Source organism: Marmota flaviventris, chromosome 3 (assembly GCF_047511675.1).
Source record: "Marmota flaviventris isolate mMarFla1 chromosome 3, mMarFla1.hap1, whole genome shotgun sequence".
NCBI lineage: Eukaryota > Metazoa > Chordata > Mammalia > Rodentia > Sciuridae > Marmota > Marmota flaviventris.
Genome location: NC_092500.1, coordinates 64,586,798 through 64,606,707, shown reverse-complemented (window position 1 = coordinate 64,606,707; position 19,910 = coordinate 64,586,798). Strand labels below are relative to the sequence as shown.

The window sequence follows — 19,910 nt, the reverse complement described above, 5'->3', positions numbered from 1 at the left end:
TGCTTCTAGGGCTTGAATCTGTCTGGTTGAAGGAAAAGACACCTCACTCCTCTAAGGATAGGCAAAAGTTTCCAGGATATTGAGAAGGGAACCAGAGGAACCCCACTGGAGGAGAAAGAGGGAGGGGAGCAGGAGGATGTCTTCGAGGGCACCAGTGAGGACAGAGAACTTGATATAGACTTTGGAATCAGATGGACCCGGGTTCACTCCAGTTTTGCCACCTGTCAGCAGTGTGATCTGGGAGAGGGATGCACTGAGGGGAGGATGGTGACAGCATCCTGCTTCAGGTGGGTACAGGCCGTAAGGGGTGCTTGATTGTAGACAACTTGAAAACAGTAATGCAACCAGCTAAAATCTGTCTGTTTTTCATTATCAACATGCCCTGGCTGTTCTAAATAATGCTGGTAGACAAAGATCACCCTGACTCCATGGCATATCAGTGACCTTGGCCAGGCGGGTGGGGTGTTTAACCTCTCTGAGCCTCAGGTTCCTCATGCGTATATGGAGTTAGACCTTCTTCACATCGTTCCAAGGATTCAACGTGGACACATCTGGGATGTGCGTTGTCAAGGCCTGGGGACCCTTCCCGAACTCCATTGCTTTCCCTCCTCCTTTTCCTCCTTCCTGTCCTCTCTACCCTTTTCTCTCTCTTTAGCCCAAACCTCCCTCCATTTCTGGGCAGTCCTCCCTATTCCTGTCCTGCAACCCACACCCCTCCTGTGGCTCATTATCCCATTAGGCATTCCTGGGCTGTCCCAAGTTTCAGCTTCCTTGATCCCTGAGCAGAACGGGTGGGGTGGGGGTGACTGGGACCAGCCAAGCCTAACCCTGTCACCATCAGCACTTTATAGTTCTGAGGTATCATTTCACCAGATGATGCATAACACAACACTCAGACATTTTCAAGGGGGTGGCAGGTAGAGAGTGGGGAGGAGTTGTCCTGGCAACTCTGGGCTCGAGGTTTTGCTGCCGTGACAGTTTCTTTTTGCTGTCGTCAGTCCACCTGAATGTAATCCTGGAGATCTGGCTGCGCCCAGCCGCGGCTCCTCAGCTGTGTCACTGGCCGACTGCTGGGTCATCATGATGCTATCTGTGGAGTAGGGAGGCAGGCCGAGTGGCAGGGGAGGGGACCCCCTCCTGGTTGGCTGAGCAGGGTCTGGGAACCCTGGGCATGTGGTGTGGCAGGGTGTGTGTGGGTTGGGTGGGGGGGGGATGAAAGGGGGCAGTCCAGGCGCTGAGCAGCCTTTGCTAAGTGCCGCCTTCTGAGTGCTTCCGTTTTGCCCGGGGAAGAGTTTGTGCTGGAGCGATACACTGGCCAGGGAGGAGGTCCTTTCTCACGCTGAGACCTGCCCCTGCTGGGAAAGCACGTTGGGAGTCCCCACAGAAGGAGCCGGAATGGGAGGGGAGGCTGAGTCCACTCTTGCCCATACCTCCACTTCTGCCCACTCAGACTAATGACCACTTGCTTGAAACCCAAACATCTCCCCAGGGGAGATAAAATGCGTCCTCTTATTGGGCACCCTCTTCCTGCAGGAAGGATGAGGTTTCAGGTTTAAGCCAAATTCCTCCCATTACTCACGCAGTGCCATCTGGCCAGAGTGAAAATGTTCCTGCTAGGTGCGGTTTGCTTCAATAACCCTTCACTGAGTGCTCATGTGTGCCCAACACTGTAACTAGGTGCTGGGATGGCCAAGGGAACCCTTTTTCTGCTATCAGATCCACTAACTGAATCACTGTGCCATTTAGGAAGTCATTGTCCCCTGCCAAGATTCTTTCTGGGTGCTCAAGTAACCCTAGTAGAGAGAAGCAGCAGTTAGAGGGCTTGGGGCCACAGTGAGGAAGGGACCATTTGAGGCAGAGGCAGTGGGCACCTGGGGATGGGCCATCGGAGCAGGTCAGGGTGTGTGGGGACAGGAGAGGCTCTATGTGAGTACTTGAGAGCCAGGGGAGGATGAGGGACAAGGAAATGGAGACATTCTGGGAAGACAGGAGCTCCATCTTGTCCTTCCACCATCCCCGACTTGCTTGTTCCCACGCTGTCCTCCCTGGCACTCTGCGTGGGATTGAAAGCTGGATTCTCCAGGCAGAGTCAAAGGTCGTGAAGTTCTGGCTTGCTGTAGACGGTTCTTAGCCTGCCTCCACCCCAGGCTGGTTCCTTTTGTATCCCAGCATCCAGGGAGCTGGCCCAGAGGGGAAGGAAGCTCAGGAGGTGTTTGCTGAGTCGAATGGAATGAGAACACTGTGCTCCCACCAGGAGGCGCTTTTGTCTCACCTGTTTTGAGTCATCACCACCCCATGGGAGGAAGGGAGAATGGGTTACTGCCAGACAGTGAGGAGTGGGGGAGTCCTCGGAATGTTCTAGAGGGGACAAACCCAGGTCCATGAGCTTGTCTCCAGACCTGAGCAGGGGGCGCCCCACTGCTGGGATGAGTAGTGCTTAGTACATGGTTCCAGGCAGCCTCCCCTTTCTAGCAGATCTGTTAAGGGCCCAGGTACTCGGGAACCAAAGTCTCAAAGGGGTGGCAGGCAGGCCAGAGAGGCCCCTTGTGAGGGTGAGGGATCATTTTAATTTTTACTCAGCTCAAACACCTAAAGGGGGCATCCCCGGGGCCTCAGGTAGTCTTCTGTGAGATAGAGGTGGCCAGTCTCTTTGGAATCCCAGGTTTTGGTGTACTCCTGGCCAGAGTGTTTCTGTTGGTTCCAGAGCTGGGCTGGGAGTTCCGCTGGTTTCGGGGCCAGGTCCAGAGCAACAGGGATGCAAGTGGCACTGAGGCTCCTGAGGCCCACCATCCCCTCCCTCTTTCCCTTGCACCTGGCACACACCTCTGGAATCACAGGCTCTGCTGGGCCCTGGGCACATGTCTTTCCACTAGAAGCTCCCACTGGCTTCCTTCCCCTTACAGTCCTGCGGCTGTTAGGATTCAGGCTGGCCTGCTTCCTGCTGCTTCTCCTGGGGAGCTTCCAGAGTCCTGTGACTCAAGAGGGACCCTCGGTTATGTTTCCCATGCCCCTCTGCTCTGCCACCTTCACAATAGTCCTGGTAGCTGGAGTTTCCTGTTCCAGGCCCACATTACTGCTAAGCTGTACATTCCATGGTCTTGGGCCAGGCTCCTTTTAAAAGGAGCCTCATGGACCTGCTATACTCATTTATAATGTATGATTCAATGAATTTAATCTATTCCCAGATATGTGGAACCATCATTGCAGTCAATTTTAGAACATTTTCATCACTAAAAAAAAAAAAAAAGAGAGAGAGAGAGAGAAATTTTAGTTATCTCCCAACTCCTGTCACCTACTTCCTCCAGCCCTAAGCAGTTACCACTCAGCTCCCTCCCTCTCTAGATTTCCCTGTTCTGGACTTCCAATGCATTTATTATGTGAATGAAATAAAATAATAAAGAACTTTCCTGTGTGGCTTCCATCACTTTGTAAAACGTTTTCATAGTTCACCTATGTTGTGGCAGGTATAATTATTCCATTCTTTTTTTATGCCCAAGATAGGATTCCATTGTATGGATATGGATCCTATGTTGTTGATCCATTCCATTCACCTGTTGATGGGCATTTGGTTGTTTCCGCCTCCGGCTACTTTGAATCATGTCGCAAGTTTGTTTGGCCATGTATTTTCATTTCTCTTGGTATATACCTAGGAAAGGAATTGCTGGGTCATATGGTAACTCCATGTTCAAGAGTTTGAGGAACTGCTAGAATGTTCTACACATCATTGTACCATTTTACAGTCCCTATCCTGGGCCCTCAGTGCTGGGCCTGCTGTATGTACAGGGCTGTCTTGTTCACCATGGTGCTACCAGGTCCTGGATGGTCTGACCCAAGCCGATGCTTGATAAATATATATTGTGTGACTGAAAAAGTGAATGAATGAGTTCTATTGAACGTGTTGCCACAAATATGCACCTCCAGGCTTCCTGTCAGATTCTGTCCTTGCAATCTTCCCTTTGAGCTTCTCTCTGACCCTCTTTCCAGCACAATCATTTGTTGCTTCTTGTTGTTCTCATACTTTTTAGCATCATTATTTATGACTCCTTGATGAGGCTGAGAGTCCCTCCAGGGATAAGAGGGTATATTTGTCATCTCTGTATCACTGGCTTCCAAAGCAGTGCTTGGCACAAGATGGGTGCTCTGTGGCAGTGAAGGGAGGGCTTCATCCCAGCTCTCAGGAGGGGGAGAGAGCCCTAGGGGAGGGGCTGTTTCAGGGGTCATTGAGGCAACAGGAAAGAACACTGGAACCTTGCAGAGGGTAGAACCACTGCCACTGAATCTTGTCTCCAGGTCTCAGGGTTTCCAAATGGGAAGAGGAGGTTGAAATGTCCTGGGCTTCCTTCCTTGCTGGGCTGCTGCCCATCTTCACTGCTTGGCCCAGGCCACGACTATGTAGGCCCTGGGAATGGTCCAGAATAGGGAATGGAGCCCAAACAGGGTTTGGGAGCTGCTACATCTAAACATGATAGTGGGCTTCAGGGTTTTCTATAGATTGTATGCAAGGCCCCATGCAGTGAGGAGGTCTCACTGGGTGCAAAATCTGCATTGGGATCGGATAATACGGTTGCTTTTTTAACATGGCAAGTGATATGCAAACTAGTGGGGTGTGATATGCAGGTTTTGAGTATGAATTATATGGAGCCATATTTATTCCACAGGCCACTTGCAAATTGTGAATGTGTTGTTTTCCCATTGGTAGAATGACTTTCCTTCCCATTCCCAAGCTTCCAGTCCCCAAAGATGGCTCATGATTCCCTTCAGCCTTATCTTACCCCCCGCCCCCTGACACAGAGCAGGATGAGCAATCCTGATTCTCAAAGTGTGAATAAAGTTAGTTTATTGGGAACACAGAGCCCAGAAGCTCCGGGCAGATAACTTGTATCCCAGGTGGGCAGGGCTCCTGGGAGGTGGGTGAGCCCAGCACCTTCTCCTCCCTCTCCCAGATTCCAAACTAGAGCCTCCAAGTGGCTGGGGCAGCTCCACAGAACTGTTGTGGAGAAATGTGTTCATGTAGACCCAAAGCCCCAAATCTAGAGGGCTAAAGGGAAGAAGCAGGAGCTGTTGGCTATGTACAGAATATGGGGTGGGGAGTGGGGCTTAATCCCATTGAGTAAATAATGTCAGCTCTTGATCATCCATCTTCCCAGTAATTATTTCAAGTCTTCTTACCCTTTGTTTCAAGAATATTCCACCATCCGCTGCCAATGTGGGCTCAGGCAACAGACTCATTTGTGTAGTTTGAGATCAAACAAATTTGTGTAAGTAAAGCTACTACCCAAAGACTGCTTTTTGAGTTTTTGTGCTGGCAGGAGATTGGCAGATCCCAAATGATCTGAAATCTTGGCACTTGGTTTTGGAATTCAGAATGGGATTTTGGGGTGTCTCCTTTTGATGTTTACAATAGTGCATATTTCAGGAGGGTGATAAAAGAAGTTTAATTTTTTTTTTAGGTGCATGAGAGCCAGTGGAAAGGGAGGTGGGAGGCTTGGGTGGAGTGGGGAGGAGAAGGCTGGCTTTGAAGGGAAACTTGCATGGGGTTTTCTGCAAAGCAGAACTGTGATGTGCCCATTTGGTTTATCTGGAATTGAAGTGGTTGGGGTTATTGCCATTCCTGGGCCATATCAGGGCTGACTGTCACTAGTTTGGGAGGGACAAGAGAAATGCATCCTCTCTCTCTGCATCCTACCTCACCCCAGGTCCCAATGCAGATTTTGTACCCAGATACTTGAAAATAAAGATGAACTTGAAGGTCAGCTCAACCCCAAGCAGAAATCCCAGGGGTCTCTGGAGTCAATACAGGAAGGGTAGGATTTTGGAACAGCCTTTGGCCCTAGTGGGGTACAACATCCAGGGCCCTGTCCCTGGGTCTCCAGTGTTGGGGGCAGTGCTAACACTAGTGCGCGCAGGAGCTGCCCCCAGTTGCCAGTTTCATGTTGGAGCTCCGCCCACTCCCACAGCCCAGGAGCCCCTGGGCCTCGCAGGGGATGTAGAGTTCCCCAGTGCCCACCACACTGCAGCCCCCGCTGCTCCTGAGGACACCTGTGCTTCCAGGGCAGTACTCGGTCCGCAGCATGGGTGTACCCACCACACAGGGCTCGTACAGGATGGCGCCTTTGGAACTGCTCACAGCTGTGGGAACATGAAGGGATGCTCAGGATCCCACCCCATGTGGCTCTGAGGGAGCTGCCCTGAAACTTCTCAGCCAGGCCCACACCTCCCACCTGCTGCCATTCACCTCCAGCTACCAACTTCCATGTCTCCCCACCCTAGCAACATCCAATGCTTGGAGATCCCCATGGGCTTCTCTCTTTTCCTCAGAGCCTTGGAGAGGTCAGGCCCGATGTCACCCCCTCTCAGCTTCTCCTTGTCTTCTCTCTCCCTTTTGTGTCTACCTCAAACCCTTGCCCTCTAGCAAAGCATCCTCTGGTCTATGTGGCTTCTTGGGGACTCTGAGACCACGCTGGGCATCTACTCCTAGTTGTGATACCCCAAATATGGATAGTCCTGCCAGAGACCTTCTCCATCAACCCAGGGCTTTTTGTGAGGTGGGAGATGCCCCAGAGGTCTGGATGGAGTGGTGCCAACTTGTAGGTTGTGTTATCAACTCCCGCGACCTGGCACTTTGGGGCCAAGGTTCATCTACTTACAGATATTCACAGGCCCGATGCCTTCACACAGCCTGGAGAGAGGAGGAGAAGAAGACAGGGTGACTGCATCAGAAAAAAATGAAGTGGGAAGGTGCTTGCCTAGCATGTGTGACGCCCCCGGGTTGCCATCCCCAGTACCACAAAGAGAAAACAAAGAAATAAAGAGAGTGAGGCACTCCAGGTGGAAGCTCCCCTTCTCTTGCCCTCACCATGTCGAGCAGGAGGGCTCAAGGACTGTGTGCTGTTCTGGATTTTCCACCACCCGTGGGTGGGTCACGGCAACACTTCCCCGAGGGCTGGGTAACACCCTGATCCCTGCCCTCCCTTGCAGAGCTCACCTGTGCTCCTCGCCCTCCAGCAGGCGCCTGTAGGTGGCGATCTCGATGTCCAGGCCCAGCTTGGAGTTCATCACCTCCTGGTACTCCTTGAGCAGGCAGGCCATGTCCTGCTTGGCCTTCTGCAGGGCCTCCTCCAGCCCCGACAGCTTGCACTTGGCATCGCTCAGGGCCGCCTCGCCCTGCTGCTCTGCCTCGGCTATGGCGCCCTCGAGTTTGCAGCGCTGGGGGAGAGGGCATAGCATGGCATCACTGGGGGCCCCTGAATCTCTGAGTGGGATGCTCAGAAGGATAAGCAGACATGTGGTGGCACCTGCCAGGTTTGAATTTGCTGTGGGCTTTATCCTAGGATTGTGACATCTGGCTCTCCTGGGTATAGGGAATTGTTTTTTCTGGAATACACTCAGGAGAGCTGAGATTTCCTCCTAGATAGGCTTAGCACTGGGGGTGGAGTGAGGTTCAGCTCTTATAGAAAGGATCTACTTCTTCACCAGTGGAGGCGGTCAGGTTTATTCCCTCCTCCGCGGTGCTCCCCGGGAGCGTTGGACCTGCCCCACAGCCTGCGGGAGAGTCACCTGTGCTGGGCTCCCACAGCAGAGGCCTCCCTTGCCTCACCTGAGCTTTGACAGTCTCAATATCTTGCTGCAGCCTCTGGATCAGCTTGTTCATTTCCAGGATCTCGTTCTTGCGGTTGCGGAGGTTGTCACAGTGGTTCCCAGCTGTCTGCCTCAGCTCCTCGTACTGCGAGGACATAGGTGTTACACCTCCAGGCTCTGCTCTGTGGCATCTCCTAGCTTCTTCCTCACTGTCCCCAGTCTTTTCTCCAGTGACTTCCTAGCTTGGTGCTCTCTGGCTTCTGATACTTGTCCTGCTTTCAATTCCCTTTTTATTTCTGACCAATGTTTATGTCCTTCCATGGGCCGCTCCTTATTTCTGTCTCACCCCTCAGTTCTGAGACTTCAGGCTGGTTAACTTCCCCTCCAAGCTCCAAGATCTTCACCTTGCCTATCAGATCCCCTTCTCTCTGCCCCAGAGCCCTAGCTGTCTGAGGACTCTCTCCCTTTTAGATGTCCCTCTGGATCTTGGGAGGGGTTTCTGGGCTCAGCCTGGAATGCTAACCGATCAGTAACTCAAAACAATCAAAACCAAAATGCAAAGTTATGTCTTACCTCAGCTAAACACTTTTTGAAAACCTTGTCCCTTTGCATTCAATTTCTGAAGAGTAACTGTATACAGATTACATTTGTATATTATTTAAAAAGTTAGCCGGCTTTAGATTTTCTGATAGTGGATGGGAATATCTTTCATAAGAAAATACAAAGCAAGGGGATTATAGCTCAGTGGTAGAGGGCTTGTTTGACATGTGTGAAGTCCTGGGTTTGATCTCAGCACCATAAAAACAAACAGGTCCGGAAAACATGGCAGCTGAGTCATTCCCCACTTAATTCATATTAAGCACAATCAAGTTGGCTCTTCTGTTATTGGGTTACTGTGGGGAAATCTGCAGCTGCCTAATAAATATCCACTCCTTTTCCCTTAAAACAGAACCCTTTGAACCCAGATAGGATAATATTTCCCAGCTTCTGATCAATGAGGTCTATGGTCATTGCTGGGTAGGGATTCTAGGAAAGCTCCTTAAGTGGGGAATGACTCAGCTGCCATGTTTTCCACCTTCTAGTTTTCTCCTTCCTGCTGAACATGAGTGATTTGTGGCTATCTTGGGACATGAGGCAACCATGAGCCTGAAAATGTGTGCTAAAGATGGTAGAATAGGGTCTACCATCTTTAACACACATTTTCAGGCTCAGCAGTAGTGCACTTGCCTAGCATATATGAGGCACTGGGTTTGATTCTCAGCACCACATATAAATAAATAAAATAAAGGTCCACCAACAACTAAAATAGTATTAAAAAAAAAAGATGGTAGAATTGACTGGGCAAGTGACACATGCCTGTAATCCCAGTGGTTTGGGAGGCTGAGATAGGAGGATTTCAGATTCAAATCTAGCCTCAGCAACTTAGTGAGGTCCTGAGCAACTTAGCAAGACCCTATCTCTAGACCAAATATATATATATATATATATATATATATATATATATATATATATATATAGGACTGGGGATGTGGCTCAGTGTTTAAGTGCCCCTGAGTTCAATCCCCAGTACAAAAAAAAAAAAAAAAAAAAAAAAAAAAAGGCATAGAATGGAATGTTGGAATGAGATGGACATCATCACCCTAGTACATGTATGAAGACACAAATGGTGTGAATATATTTTGTATACAACCAGAGATATGAAAAATTGTGTTCTATATGTGTAATATGAATTGTAATGCATTCTGCTATCATATATAACAAATTAGAAAAAAAAAGGATCCTGAGTGGTATGATCCTGGGAAGTCTATTTTTGTACTGTACCACATGAAAAACAAACAAAACAAACTGAATTTAACTATTTTTTTAAAAATTTCTGATTCTTATAGCTAACTAAATACAATCTTTAACCAATAGAATCATCTTTATGGTTCTGATGGGATGATGGGAAACTGAGTTTGTGTCCCCTGAGCCCACTTGACTGATGGATGGTCCAGGAGCAACCAGAGAAGGGGCCAGCAGGGTGAAGCTGGCCATGGTTGGGCCACAGACGGAGTCACCAGGGCTGGCTCCAGGCCAGGGTTTGTTATTTCTGATTATCACAGATCTTCAGAAAATAGGCAGAGCAGTACTTGAGGCCCTGGCTGGGTGGGGTACCTATTACCTTCAGAAAGAGCCCCAAAATATTTGGCACAGCCCTGCAGACGTTTGGAAACCCAGCCCCCAACTGTCTGTCTGGACCCAGCTTCCTCACAGCACACCGGAACCTCACTTTCTTGCCTCTGCGTCTCCTTCCTTCTGCTCCTCAGCCTGCTTCCCCAGTCCTCTGCTTATTGACATCTCTACGTACTGACAATTCTTCTGCTGTTCAGGTACAACGTGTTACTTCTGTCTCCAGGCCCCTGAATCTGCTGCTTGACCTTGGCAATCACCACACACTCTTTGTCTCTCATGGTGATTAGTTATACACTCCCCCTGTCCCCCAGAAATATAATTCCTCCAGAACAGGTCTGGTCTCACTCTTGGTATCCTGGATGTCGCCCTGCTCCATAGGGCCATCTTTCGCTGGCCCCCATCTAAGCCACCCTCCACACACTCCCTACCCTCTACCTGACCTGTTTCCTCCCTAATATACACCACTGTCTAACATACATCCTCTGGACTTCCTTGTTTCCTTCATTGTCTGCCCCCTGCCTCTGCCTCTAAGAAGGAAGTGACATGTGGGCCAGGTTGCTGTCTGTTCTGTTCGCTGCTGGATCTCCAGCTCCTAGCACTTGATGGATCCTCAATGAACAGTTGCCTGAATGCACGAACCAGTGAGCCGACGCATGCGCGGTGCCTTTCACAGACAGGGCAGTGACACTGAGATGATAGTGTTTGTTAACTCAGATTGCCCTCAGGGGCTCCCCTGCCCTCCCAGCAATCCCCTAATTACTAAGTCTGGGCCCACCTTAATCACTGTTTCTGCTGTACCATTAGTAACCACCCCATGCCACCAGCCTCCCACGTCTCCAAGCCCAGAGTCCTCTTTGCCATCATCACCAATTAGGTTTATTGAAGGCTGTTTAGAGGAGCGCTTCTGGTGAGTCTGAAGGTAAATAAAGCCGGGCACCCTGGTGGCAGGCCTGGCCTATCTGTGGGGGTCCCTCCTACATGCTCTGTAGGGAACTGGCGTGAAGCTTGGCAGAAACAATAGAGCTGGGATTTATGGGATTCCCTGGCGCTGTGGCATGGCCCAGTCCTCTGTGCTCCTTACTCACTTCCTGGGGCCCAGAGCATCTGGGGGTCCTCCCCTGGCCCTGCCTATTTCCTCTCTCTTCTCCCCTCTCCCTTGCTCCCTGTCCCTCCCTACCCCCAGCCCAGCCTCTGCACCCCAGCTTACCCGGCACTGGTACCAGGCCTCTGCCTCAGCTTTGCTGCGGCTGGCAATGTCGTCATACTGGGCCTTGATCTCGGCAACGATGCCGTCCACGTCCAGATCCCGGCTGTTGTCCATCTTCACAATGACTGAGGTCTCGGAGATCTGAGACTGCAGCAGGAGGATCTCCTGGGGAGGGCCAAGGTGAAGGAGTGAGCTCTGAGAATCAGCAGCCGGATGGGGACAGCCTGCTCTGATCTCTTGTGGGAGATTTGCACAGGTCTCTGCTGTAGCTGTTCCAGGACTTCCGCCATCAATATCCTCCTGGTCCCTGTCCTTTAGTGTCCCAGAACTTTCCCTGAGGAGCCTGAGAGCCTGGGATCTGGATACTCCAATTTCTGAGAGTCTCACTCCCTGAGCTCCAGCTGTCCCCGGGGGATCTATCTGTTCCAGGCACCTGCTGGGTAGATGCCTTCTTAACCCCCTGGCCCCTGACCAGCCATCTAGAAGGCAGCACGGCTGCAGGTACCTCTTCAAACAGGCCTTTCATGAAGTTGATCTCCTGTTCTAGAGCCTCCACGTTGGTCTCCAGGTCAGCTTTCACCAGGAAGGCTGTGTCCACATCCTGCAGCAGAACAGTGACAGAATCATGACCTGGAGCTGGGGGTGTGTGGGGACCATGTCCTCCACCAGCCAGGTACCAGCTGATGGCAGGTGGCAGGTGTGGGGCCCACTTTTCCTCAAGGAGTCCATGTGGAAGTGAAGGATGGAGCCAAGGTGGAAGGGCGGGTCCCCGGCCCTGGGACCCCTATGCCTGGACCCGACACCCTGATAGGGAAGGATCTGAGGATTGTAGGGGTTTAGAGGAGCTACCATGTTGGCCTACCATGTTCTCAGCTCTGACTGTAGAGCTCAGCCTAGAAATCCCCAACTGTCTGTCTAAGGAATCCTGGCAATCAGTTCATCTTTGGGCGTTTGAGTCAGAGTTTTGTTTTGTTTTTGATTTGGCATAGCCACATCTTCAACTGCTTGGGCAGGTGCAGACATGACCCTACCTGGCTTTGGCCTACTGAGTTGGGAGTGGGGGACAAACCAACCCTTGCCCCTAGCAAGAGGGATGGGAGTGGACTCTGACCTTCATCTTTTTCAGGGTCAAGGGGGTTGGCAAGGGAGGGTGGGAGGGACTCTTTGGATGGGATGGCTGTAGACATGTTTGGACACAGTCCAGGGGCTGGGTATCTGAGGCTGGCCAGTCCGGCTCAGTGGCCTCTGCCTCCCTGTGTAGCCCCCTCACCTTCTTCAGGGCAACAAACTCGTTCTCGGCACAGGGGCGCAGGGAGAGCTCCTCTTCATACCTGATGGAGTGGGCGGGAGAGAGTCTTTAGTTGGCATGTGGAGTTTGGAAGGGGTCTTGGCATCAGGTATTTGGGGGCCACTGTCTGTCAGTGACTGACCACCCTAGGGAGCCTGTCTCTGGACACCTCAAGATAATTATTACCAGAGCTTCTCACAGCCACTTTCCAAGAATATCCCCTCCCACTTCCCTGTAGCCTGTTTCTGTGGTGAGTCATCCTCTGGGAAGTCCTCTTTGAAGCTATCTTCATTTTTTTCTTGCTGCTGAGGAAGCTCCTTCATCTAGTTGATTTCTCTGGGAATCCTCTGCTGACCTGGCTGCTTTTCTTGACCTGAGACTGGCTGCTGTTTCTGAAATACCCAGCTGACCTGGGGCCTCCTCCTTGCTGGGAGGGTGCTGAACCTGATTTTGACTTGCAGTCTGGTGACAGAGGTAGCAATTACCCACTTCACCAGACCCACGGAGGCAGCCCGACTATTTCCTGCAAGCTGCCTGGGAGCTCCGCAGCCCACACAGGGCTCCTCTGAGGGGATCAGTCAGGTTCAGCCTGGCCATGGTGACTCAATTGGATGAGCAGCGTGGATCTATTAGAAGCGGCTCTGTGCTTCCTGACGCCCATTTCCCCCTTCCCAGGAGAGCCCCGGCACAGGACTCGGGGACCTATCACCTGGGTTTGAATCCTGGTTCTGTCACATGCTAGTCATGGCCAAGACGGGTAAGTGACTTGGCCTTTCAGCTCCTCTCCTGTGGAAGGAGGGTAACTCTGGTCCTGCCACACAGGGCTGTTGAGGGTCAGTTGATGTCTACCACACACTAGGACAGTGCCCAGCCTGAGCCTGGGCTAAGTGTGGTGTCAATGATGAAATACCAGTGGCATCTCATCCTCTCCTTTTGGCCATTTTGAAAATCCCAAGTTCTCCTCTTGAACTGCAAATCATGTCTCCCAATGTAACCTTGCTACTGTCTTCTCAAGAAGGGCATTGCTCCTTCTGAGGGGCCAGTCTCCACTTTCCCACAGCCTGCCACAGTCTGTTAGAGACGTTCCCCTTTCTTGGCACATTCTGGACCTTCCTTGTGTCCTGCTTCTATTTCTACCTGTTTCTGAGGTCTATTCTGGGCTGTCCTTTTGGAAGAAGCCATCAGAAGAGATGTTATCCCTCAAGGCCCCAAGCAAATGGTGCCTCCTCCAGGAAGCCTTCCTGGCTCCCCCTGCTCACTCCCTCTCTTGGGATCTGTTCCCTTTCTGTTCTGTTCTGCATTGCAGCTGCTTGGGTATAGGTGCAGGTGGTCATTGTGTACTAAACTGGGCCACCTAGAGGGAAGAAGCCACCTTTTCCCTTTCTATAGCATCTCTATTTCCCAGCACAATGCCGGCCACTGAGAGGGCCCATGTTGGCACCTATAGCATGAGTGTCCCCGACATGGCTCCCCTTCACTGGCTCCTATCTCTTAGGAACTGCTGCTCTTGGTGTGTGTTTCTCCTCAATGAAAATGTATCTCTCTTGACTCTCTTTCACCAGCATGTGTTCCCATGAGGCCCTGCGCCCGGGGCAGACCCACTCAGGACTCATCAGGAGGCAATTTATCTGGCTTCCGACTCTTGCAAGCACTGAGCTGCTTTCCTGCTGGTTCCCCATGAACATGTGCTCACCAGTCACCTCCTCCAGGCTGTGAATCAGACCCGAGGCGGGTACTTGGGGCAGGAGAGAATACACGAGCCCCAAAGCACCGAGAAAGAGGGAGTTCAAGCTCCTAATAGTGTGTGTGTGTTGTGCATGTGTGCACGATTTTTCCAGATCATTTCCAGCTGTGCTGGGGAGGGATGAGGAAGCCGGAAGTCAAGGGTGAGGGGAATGTGGGCTGGCTGGATGGCTGGGGGGCAATGCTGAGAGGGCTTATCAGGTGGAGGGAACAGCAGGTGCATAATCTTGGAGGGAGGAGCCTGCGGATCTTTTAGGGGACTAGGAAGAAGTCCTGACCTACAAAGGGACTCATGAAGCAGAGCAGGTAGGTAGCTCAGAGTAGAGATGGGGACTCCTTCATGGTGGGTGAAGCATGCTTAGGGAGAAAGAGCGTGAAGGCCTTCCTTATTTAAGCAGGGTGGTGGGAAGGGAGATGAAGACAAATGCACACATTCAGGGCTTCCACCACGCACTACATACATGATCCTGTAGGATGTTCTGCCTATATTATCCCACTTAATTATTGTTCCACCTAATGAGTGTTTTCCCATTTTATGGGTGGGAAAATCGAGGCCCAGGTCGTTTCTGTAACTCATCCTAGATCCCCTCATGGGATGAAAGCTGAGCCAACTCACTTTTTCTTGTAGCCCTCCAGCGCTTCCTGGAGGCTGCAGAGCTCCGACTCCAGCCTCGTGTGGTCCCCTGACACGCAGTCCAGCTGCCTCCGCAGGGCGCAGATGTAGCCCTCAAAGAGGGGCTCCAGGTTGCTCTGGCAGCACCTCTGCTGCTGCATGAAGTTCCACTTGGTCTCCAGCAGCTTGTTCTTCTGCTCCAGGAACCGGACCTGCAGCCAAGAATGGGGTGCGGTAGGGGGGACCCTGGGAACCAGGTCTTGGAGAGGGTAGTAAGTGGCTTTTGACCTTTCCCAACACACCAGTGCCAATGCTCTGGGATTCGCAAAAGTTAAGTTCTCTGCATTGACTGGCACCTGAGGTGTCTTTGTGTCTCCTCGACTTTGGGGACAGTAGAGGATGCCTACCTTCCCTTCAGGAGTTGTGTGTTTTAGCTGAAAGAATATCACCCAAGAGGCCTGGGCAGGTCTGTAGTGCAGCCTTCTCCGCCTGCCTCTCACTACCCTGTAGCCTAGACCAAAACCTTTACCTCTTCAAGCTCCACTTTGCTTCCCAAAGCTCCTGCTGGGACTGTGAATGGGAGAGCATCCTGCAAGCCTGCGTCCTAAGGTCCCGCTGTGACACTTGGGAGGCCAGGCTTCTGGGCACTTGGGGAAGACGATCAGCTCAAGGGTGAGAGTTTTAGGACTCCAGCTCTTCCCACCCATCCTGTCCCATCCCACATGGCTGTAAAAGGAAAGAAGTCCAGGTCATAGGAATAGGGACAGTTGCTGGCCCACCTCCCCCATTTTTGTGGACTGGAGCTGAGGTTAGAAGCAGCTGAGTGGGTAGACCCTGGTCACCCACTAGTCATGGGCACGGGGAGCATGGTCTCTGGGCCTTGCCCTGGGACTTATTCCCTTATGGTGCTTTGCCTCTCAAGAACATTGTAGAAAGGAAGTAGCCCCAATTCTGGCCAATGACCACATCAGCAGGAGGCTCCCTGCCTCACAGAAGGTTGATGACCAGGGCCCATGTTGTTGGATGAGTTTATAACCAGAACTTAAAAAAAAAATAAGTGTGACTGAACGAGTTTATTTCTGAAGCATCCCTGTGGTGTGGAGTGCTTCCTTTCATCCTCCCCCTCTCTTCCTCCTTCCCCCACGAGGCACCGGCATCCCTGAGGCTGAGCAGCAAGTGCCTTGCTCAGGGATCTGGGCAACAGGAGTGGAGTCAACTAGGGGCCAGGACTCCTGGCTTCTGTCCCACAAGCCTAGCCACCAGAAACACCAGCTCAGCCTGTGGCATGGTCCAGATCCCAAGAGCCTCCCTGGACTGGGGACAGGCCCAGGGGCAACTGAGGGATGACGCCTGGTTCAGCAGCATTTAGAGGCAGTGTGTCCCCCTCCCTGCAGCCTTTCCAAGCTGGCTCTGGGGTTGACAGATGTAAGACTTGGGTGATGGCCACGTTGTGCTCCCAGCTCTGACTGCTCTTCTATTCCCTCACCCCAGGCCTAAACCAATGACAAATTTTGGGGGTCACAGTACCCATCCTCAACTTCAGAGCCTTCAAGAGCCTCAACACAGCTCAGGCACACAGAAGGCAGTTGGATTGTTAAAGCCTCATCAGGAAGGGCATTTCTTTGGTTATAACCTGCTTTGAAAGTTTCTCTTATAGTCTGACCTCAGGCAACCTTAGTGATTTTTTTTCTCAGATAACGTCCAGAGAGACATAACTTAAAAAATGGACTGGAAGCAGAAACATTCAGTGCTGAGCCTGATCCGATCACTTTCAACAATGAAGGCTGGAGAGGCCGATGGGCAAAGGACAGCTTGTGTATTGCCGGCCTTTTCCTTGTCCCTTGACTGGCCACCAGGTACACTCTGCAGTGGGTCTTGTCCCCACCCCAGCATCTTAGGCCCACAGCTTACCTTGTTGATGAAGGATGCAAAGCGGTTGTTGAGACACTTGATCTGCTCCTTCTCATCCCTCTTCACCCTCTGCACCGTTGGGTCGATCTCCAGCTCCAGCGGGACCAGTAGGCTCTCATTGATGGTGACAGGAGTGATGCAGGCAGAAGACCCACAGGTGGCCCCTGCTCGATACCCAAAGCCAGGCAGGCTGCACCTGGAGGCCACCCGGGGCCTCCCGAAGCCCACATTGCACAGGCTCCGGGAGCCGAGGCAGCCTAGGGCGCGGAGGCCCCCACCAGCCCCAGGCCGGCATGGGCCCTTGCTCACCTCATAGTGGGTGACCATTCGGGGCATGATGGCCGAGCATGAGCTGAAATTCTGAGTACCATACCTGGAGCCTGCCTGGAAAGAGCGGCACGACATGACAGGAGAGAGAGGGAGAGAGACGGAGCCCTGGAGTGGAGAAGAGAGGGCAGGAGTGGCCAAGTCGTGGTTTGACTTCCCCTTTTTATCTTGTAGAGGGATGGAGGGCTGAGCTGGGTCAAACCCCAAATCACCATTAAATCTGGTTTACAGGCTTGGGATATCGGCAGCTACTGGCGAGCAAGGTGGATAATTAGGGTAGCAGAAAGCCAAGAGAAGGAGCCAATGGCCCATGCTGGTGGGGCCTATAAAAATCCAAGACTTCCTTGTTTATGGGGGCGATGAAAGGGTCCATACAGACAGAGATGCCTGCCATAACCCGTGGCTCAGCCTCGAGGAGGGGTAGAGTGGGACTTTACATCATTTCACAGGAGGGAAGGGGAGGGACATGAAATACACACCCCAACTTCCCTGGGATTCAAGGGCAGATCAGACACATGGAGGATGCTCTCTTTGCCCAGGGCTGTCTCTGTCTTCCTATAGATCTTTCAACCCAAGTGCCCTTCATGGGCTCTAGGTGATCCCAGGAGTTCCTAGGGAGGTAGACTTTTGGGCTGGAGGGAGCCTCGCTGGATCTTCCCCTTCTCAGGAGGCAAGGCTCTGGCTATGGTTCAGCCATCCAGACCCCCCCGGGGTCTTGAGGGCGGAGGGCTCCAGGCATATACACTTCTCTCCAGGGACCCATTTGTACACACACACACACACACACACACACACACACACACAAATGCTGTATAGGAGTCTCAAGAGGAGTTTTGGGAGAGGAAGGGATGGGGGGTCCCTTCACATGGGGGTCCCCCAGGACATGATGTTCATGGAGCTGGTCGGGGGATTCAGCATTGGTCTGGGGTTCTGTTTTGTGCTCTGGAGCCTCCCTGAGGCACATTCAGCTTGAGGACCTCTCTTCAGACAGTGCCTGCTCTAAAGAATGTGCCAGGTGGATGTGGGTCAGGCTGTCTTCCCAGAACTAGGGCACAGACACAGTCTCTTGGAGAGGCCTGCGGCCCCTGCCAATTTTCTTTCCTCTTCTCTCGTCCATCTCCACAGTGCAAACTCTGCTTGGTCTTGCCCTTCCATGCTGAGACTTTTTTCCAGGTCAAAATCAAGCCAATGATAATAATAGTGACATTGACTGAGGTTTAACATGTGCTGGGTCCCTCTGAACTCTTCCTATCCATTATCTCATTATCCTCCACAGCAACACTTTGCTGTAGCAACCATCTTACAGACAAAGAAAGTGAGGAGCAGAGTGAAGGGCTGTGTCCCCATCACTCAGCTTGTCAGTGATAAGGTTGGGATTGAGTCCTGTTCCTCCTAACCCCACCTTGCTCTGCTGCTCTGAAGGCCTGGGTTGGGGACGGGGAATCTGCACCAACATGCTTCACATTCTTTGCCTGTAGATTAGGAGCCTAGAACTTAAACACTTCAGCACCTTGAAAATTCTCAGTCTGACTGCCATTTCACACTGTTCCCTCTTCAGTAGTCTTGACTTGGGGCCTTGAAGTGAGGGGTGTCATGGGAGGCCTGGGGAATGGTGGGAGGTGGAGGGTGGTGTGGGCTGGGACACTGTTGTGCAGTGTCAGGGAAGGAGACTCTCACTCTACCCTGGTGGGCCCAGGAGATGATGTTCATGGAGCTGGTGCTGCTGAGAGACCTGGCCAAATTTCAGACTCTTTAGTGGATGGGGACAGGGCTCACTGGGACCACATGGTACAGTGGAGCTCCCTCAGCATATCCAGACACAATGGTAGTCTCAGTGACAGTGCTGGGCTCCCAGAAGCCCAGGAGCAGAGCTCAGGGGCAGAGGGTAGGATGGTTCATGGCATTCATGGTGGGCAGAAGGCATGGACTCCCAGACCTCCTGATTCTGAAGCTGCCCTCCAGGTATAAGACAGGACACGACTCAGTCAAGACCTAGAGTGCTCAGTGACATTTTATTGAAGCAATTTCAGCAACTTGGCAAGCGAGAAAGGAACAGGGAGTTAGAAGTTTTAACTTGTTTTCTGGAGCTGTGAATTGGGTCTGCATGGCAGCCGAGTGGCAGGGAACCTCCTTCTCTTTTGATCGGGTTTGGTTTTGAATTCATGGCGGGTGTTTGAGGGTTTACAACTCTTCAAACGAAACAAGGAAATCAACCATGAAGGCCAACTCCAAAAAAAAAAAAAAAAAAAAAAACTCAGTGCAGCCCCTCACCCTGTTCACCTGCCTCTTCCCTCTGTTCCCTTGGTGAGACTGGGCTATTATGTCCCTTCAGAGGGAGGGGACACTCCAAAGCCAGGACTGTCTCTCCTCCAAGCTCACCACCTCAGTTCTTCCCCGCAGGGCAGAGAGTTTGAGGTGCTGCCTTAGAGAGCTTTGTTCTCACTGGGACAGGAGAATCCTCATAGCTCGGAGACATTTCAGAGGCTGGGATGTGGGAAAAGAAAGGTTGGAAGAGCAAAAACAGAAAATATGTTGCAAAATGGGAAGAGTGGGAAGGATGAAAGGAGAGAAATAGAGAAGAGAGACGAGGAGAGGAGAGGAAGGGTGGGCAACGAGGGAGAACACACAACGAGGGGCCCTGAGGATGAGTAGGAAAAGCAGTGAGGGTGAATAAGGTAAAAAGGAAAGAGAAGCTTCCAGAAGAAATAGGTGGTTAGCATAAGGGAAAGGGAGAGAGGGCCGAGGCTGGAGCATTGTTTTGCAGGAGGATTCTCACAGGGCAGTTCTCTATATAGGCTAATTGGATTCCTTTTTTTTGGTGTATCTTGTGCGGGCATTTTGGGCTGAGTGGCTGCCTCCTACCCCCTCATCACTGGGATCTTTCTGTTCAGAGTCAGCCATCTAATATTAGTTTCAATGAGGCAGATATGGAAAGGAATGTGGCTAGAAGCTCATGCAATGCAGCTGCAGGCCACAGAGAACTCGGGCTCTTGATAAATTTTTTCCCAATCTAGTATGAATAATCACAGTTGGTACTGTTTTGAGGGCTATTGATTCCTTGTTCAAATATT

The 19,910-nt window shown here is 51.7% G+C and overlaps 1 protein-coding gene across 1 annotated transcript; it reads right to left on the bottom strand.

Moving 5' to 3' along the window:
* Window positions 1–5,893: 5,893 nt before the first annotated feature.
* On the bottom strand, window positions 5,894–16,917 carry Krt82 (keratin 82). Its single transcript, XM_027949824.3, has 9 exons — window positions 16,513–16,917; window positions 14,605–14,813; window positions 12,228–12,288; window positions 11,463–11,558; window positions 10,958–11,122; window positions 7,598–7,723; window positions 6,986–7,206; window positions 6,648–6,679; window positions 5,894–6,129 (listed from the first exon to the last, which is right to left on the bottom strand). The coding sequence occupies exons 1-9, from the start codon at window positions 16,915–16,917 to the stop codon at window positions 5,894–5,896; spliced, it is 1,551 nt and encodes a 516-aa protein (XP_027805625.2).
* Between the last annotated feature and the right edge of the window lie 2,993 nt (window positions 16,918–19,910).

Excerpts from the sequence above, each read along its gene's own strand:
- Krt82 (XM_027949824.3), bottom strand. The coding sequence starts at position 16,917 with ATGTCGTGCCGCTCTTTCCAGGCAGGCTCCAGGTATGGTACTCAGAAT. Across the intron at positions 12,289-14,604 it reads CTGGAGGGCTACAAGAAAAA|GTATGAAGAGGAGCTCTCCC; the intron begins GTGAGTTGGCTC and ends CCACTCCATCAG. Across the intron at positions 11,559-12,227 it reads AGTTTGTTGCCCTGAAGAAG|GATGTGGACACAGCCTTCCT; the intron begins GTGAGGGGGCTA and ends GTTCTGCTGCAG.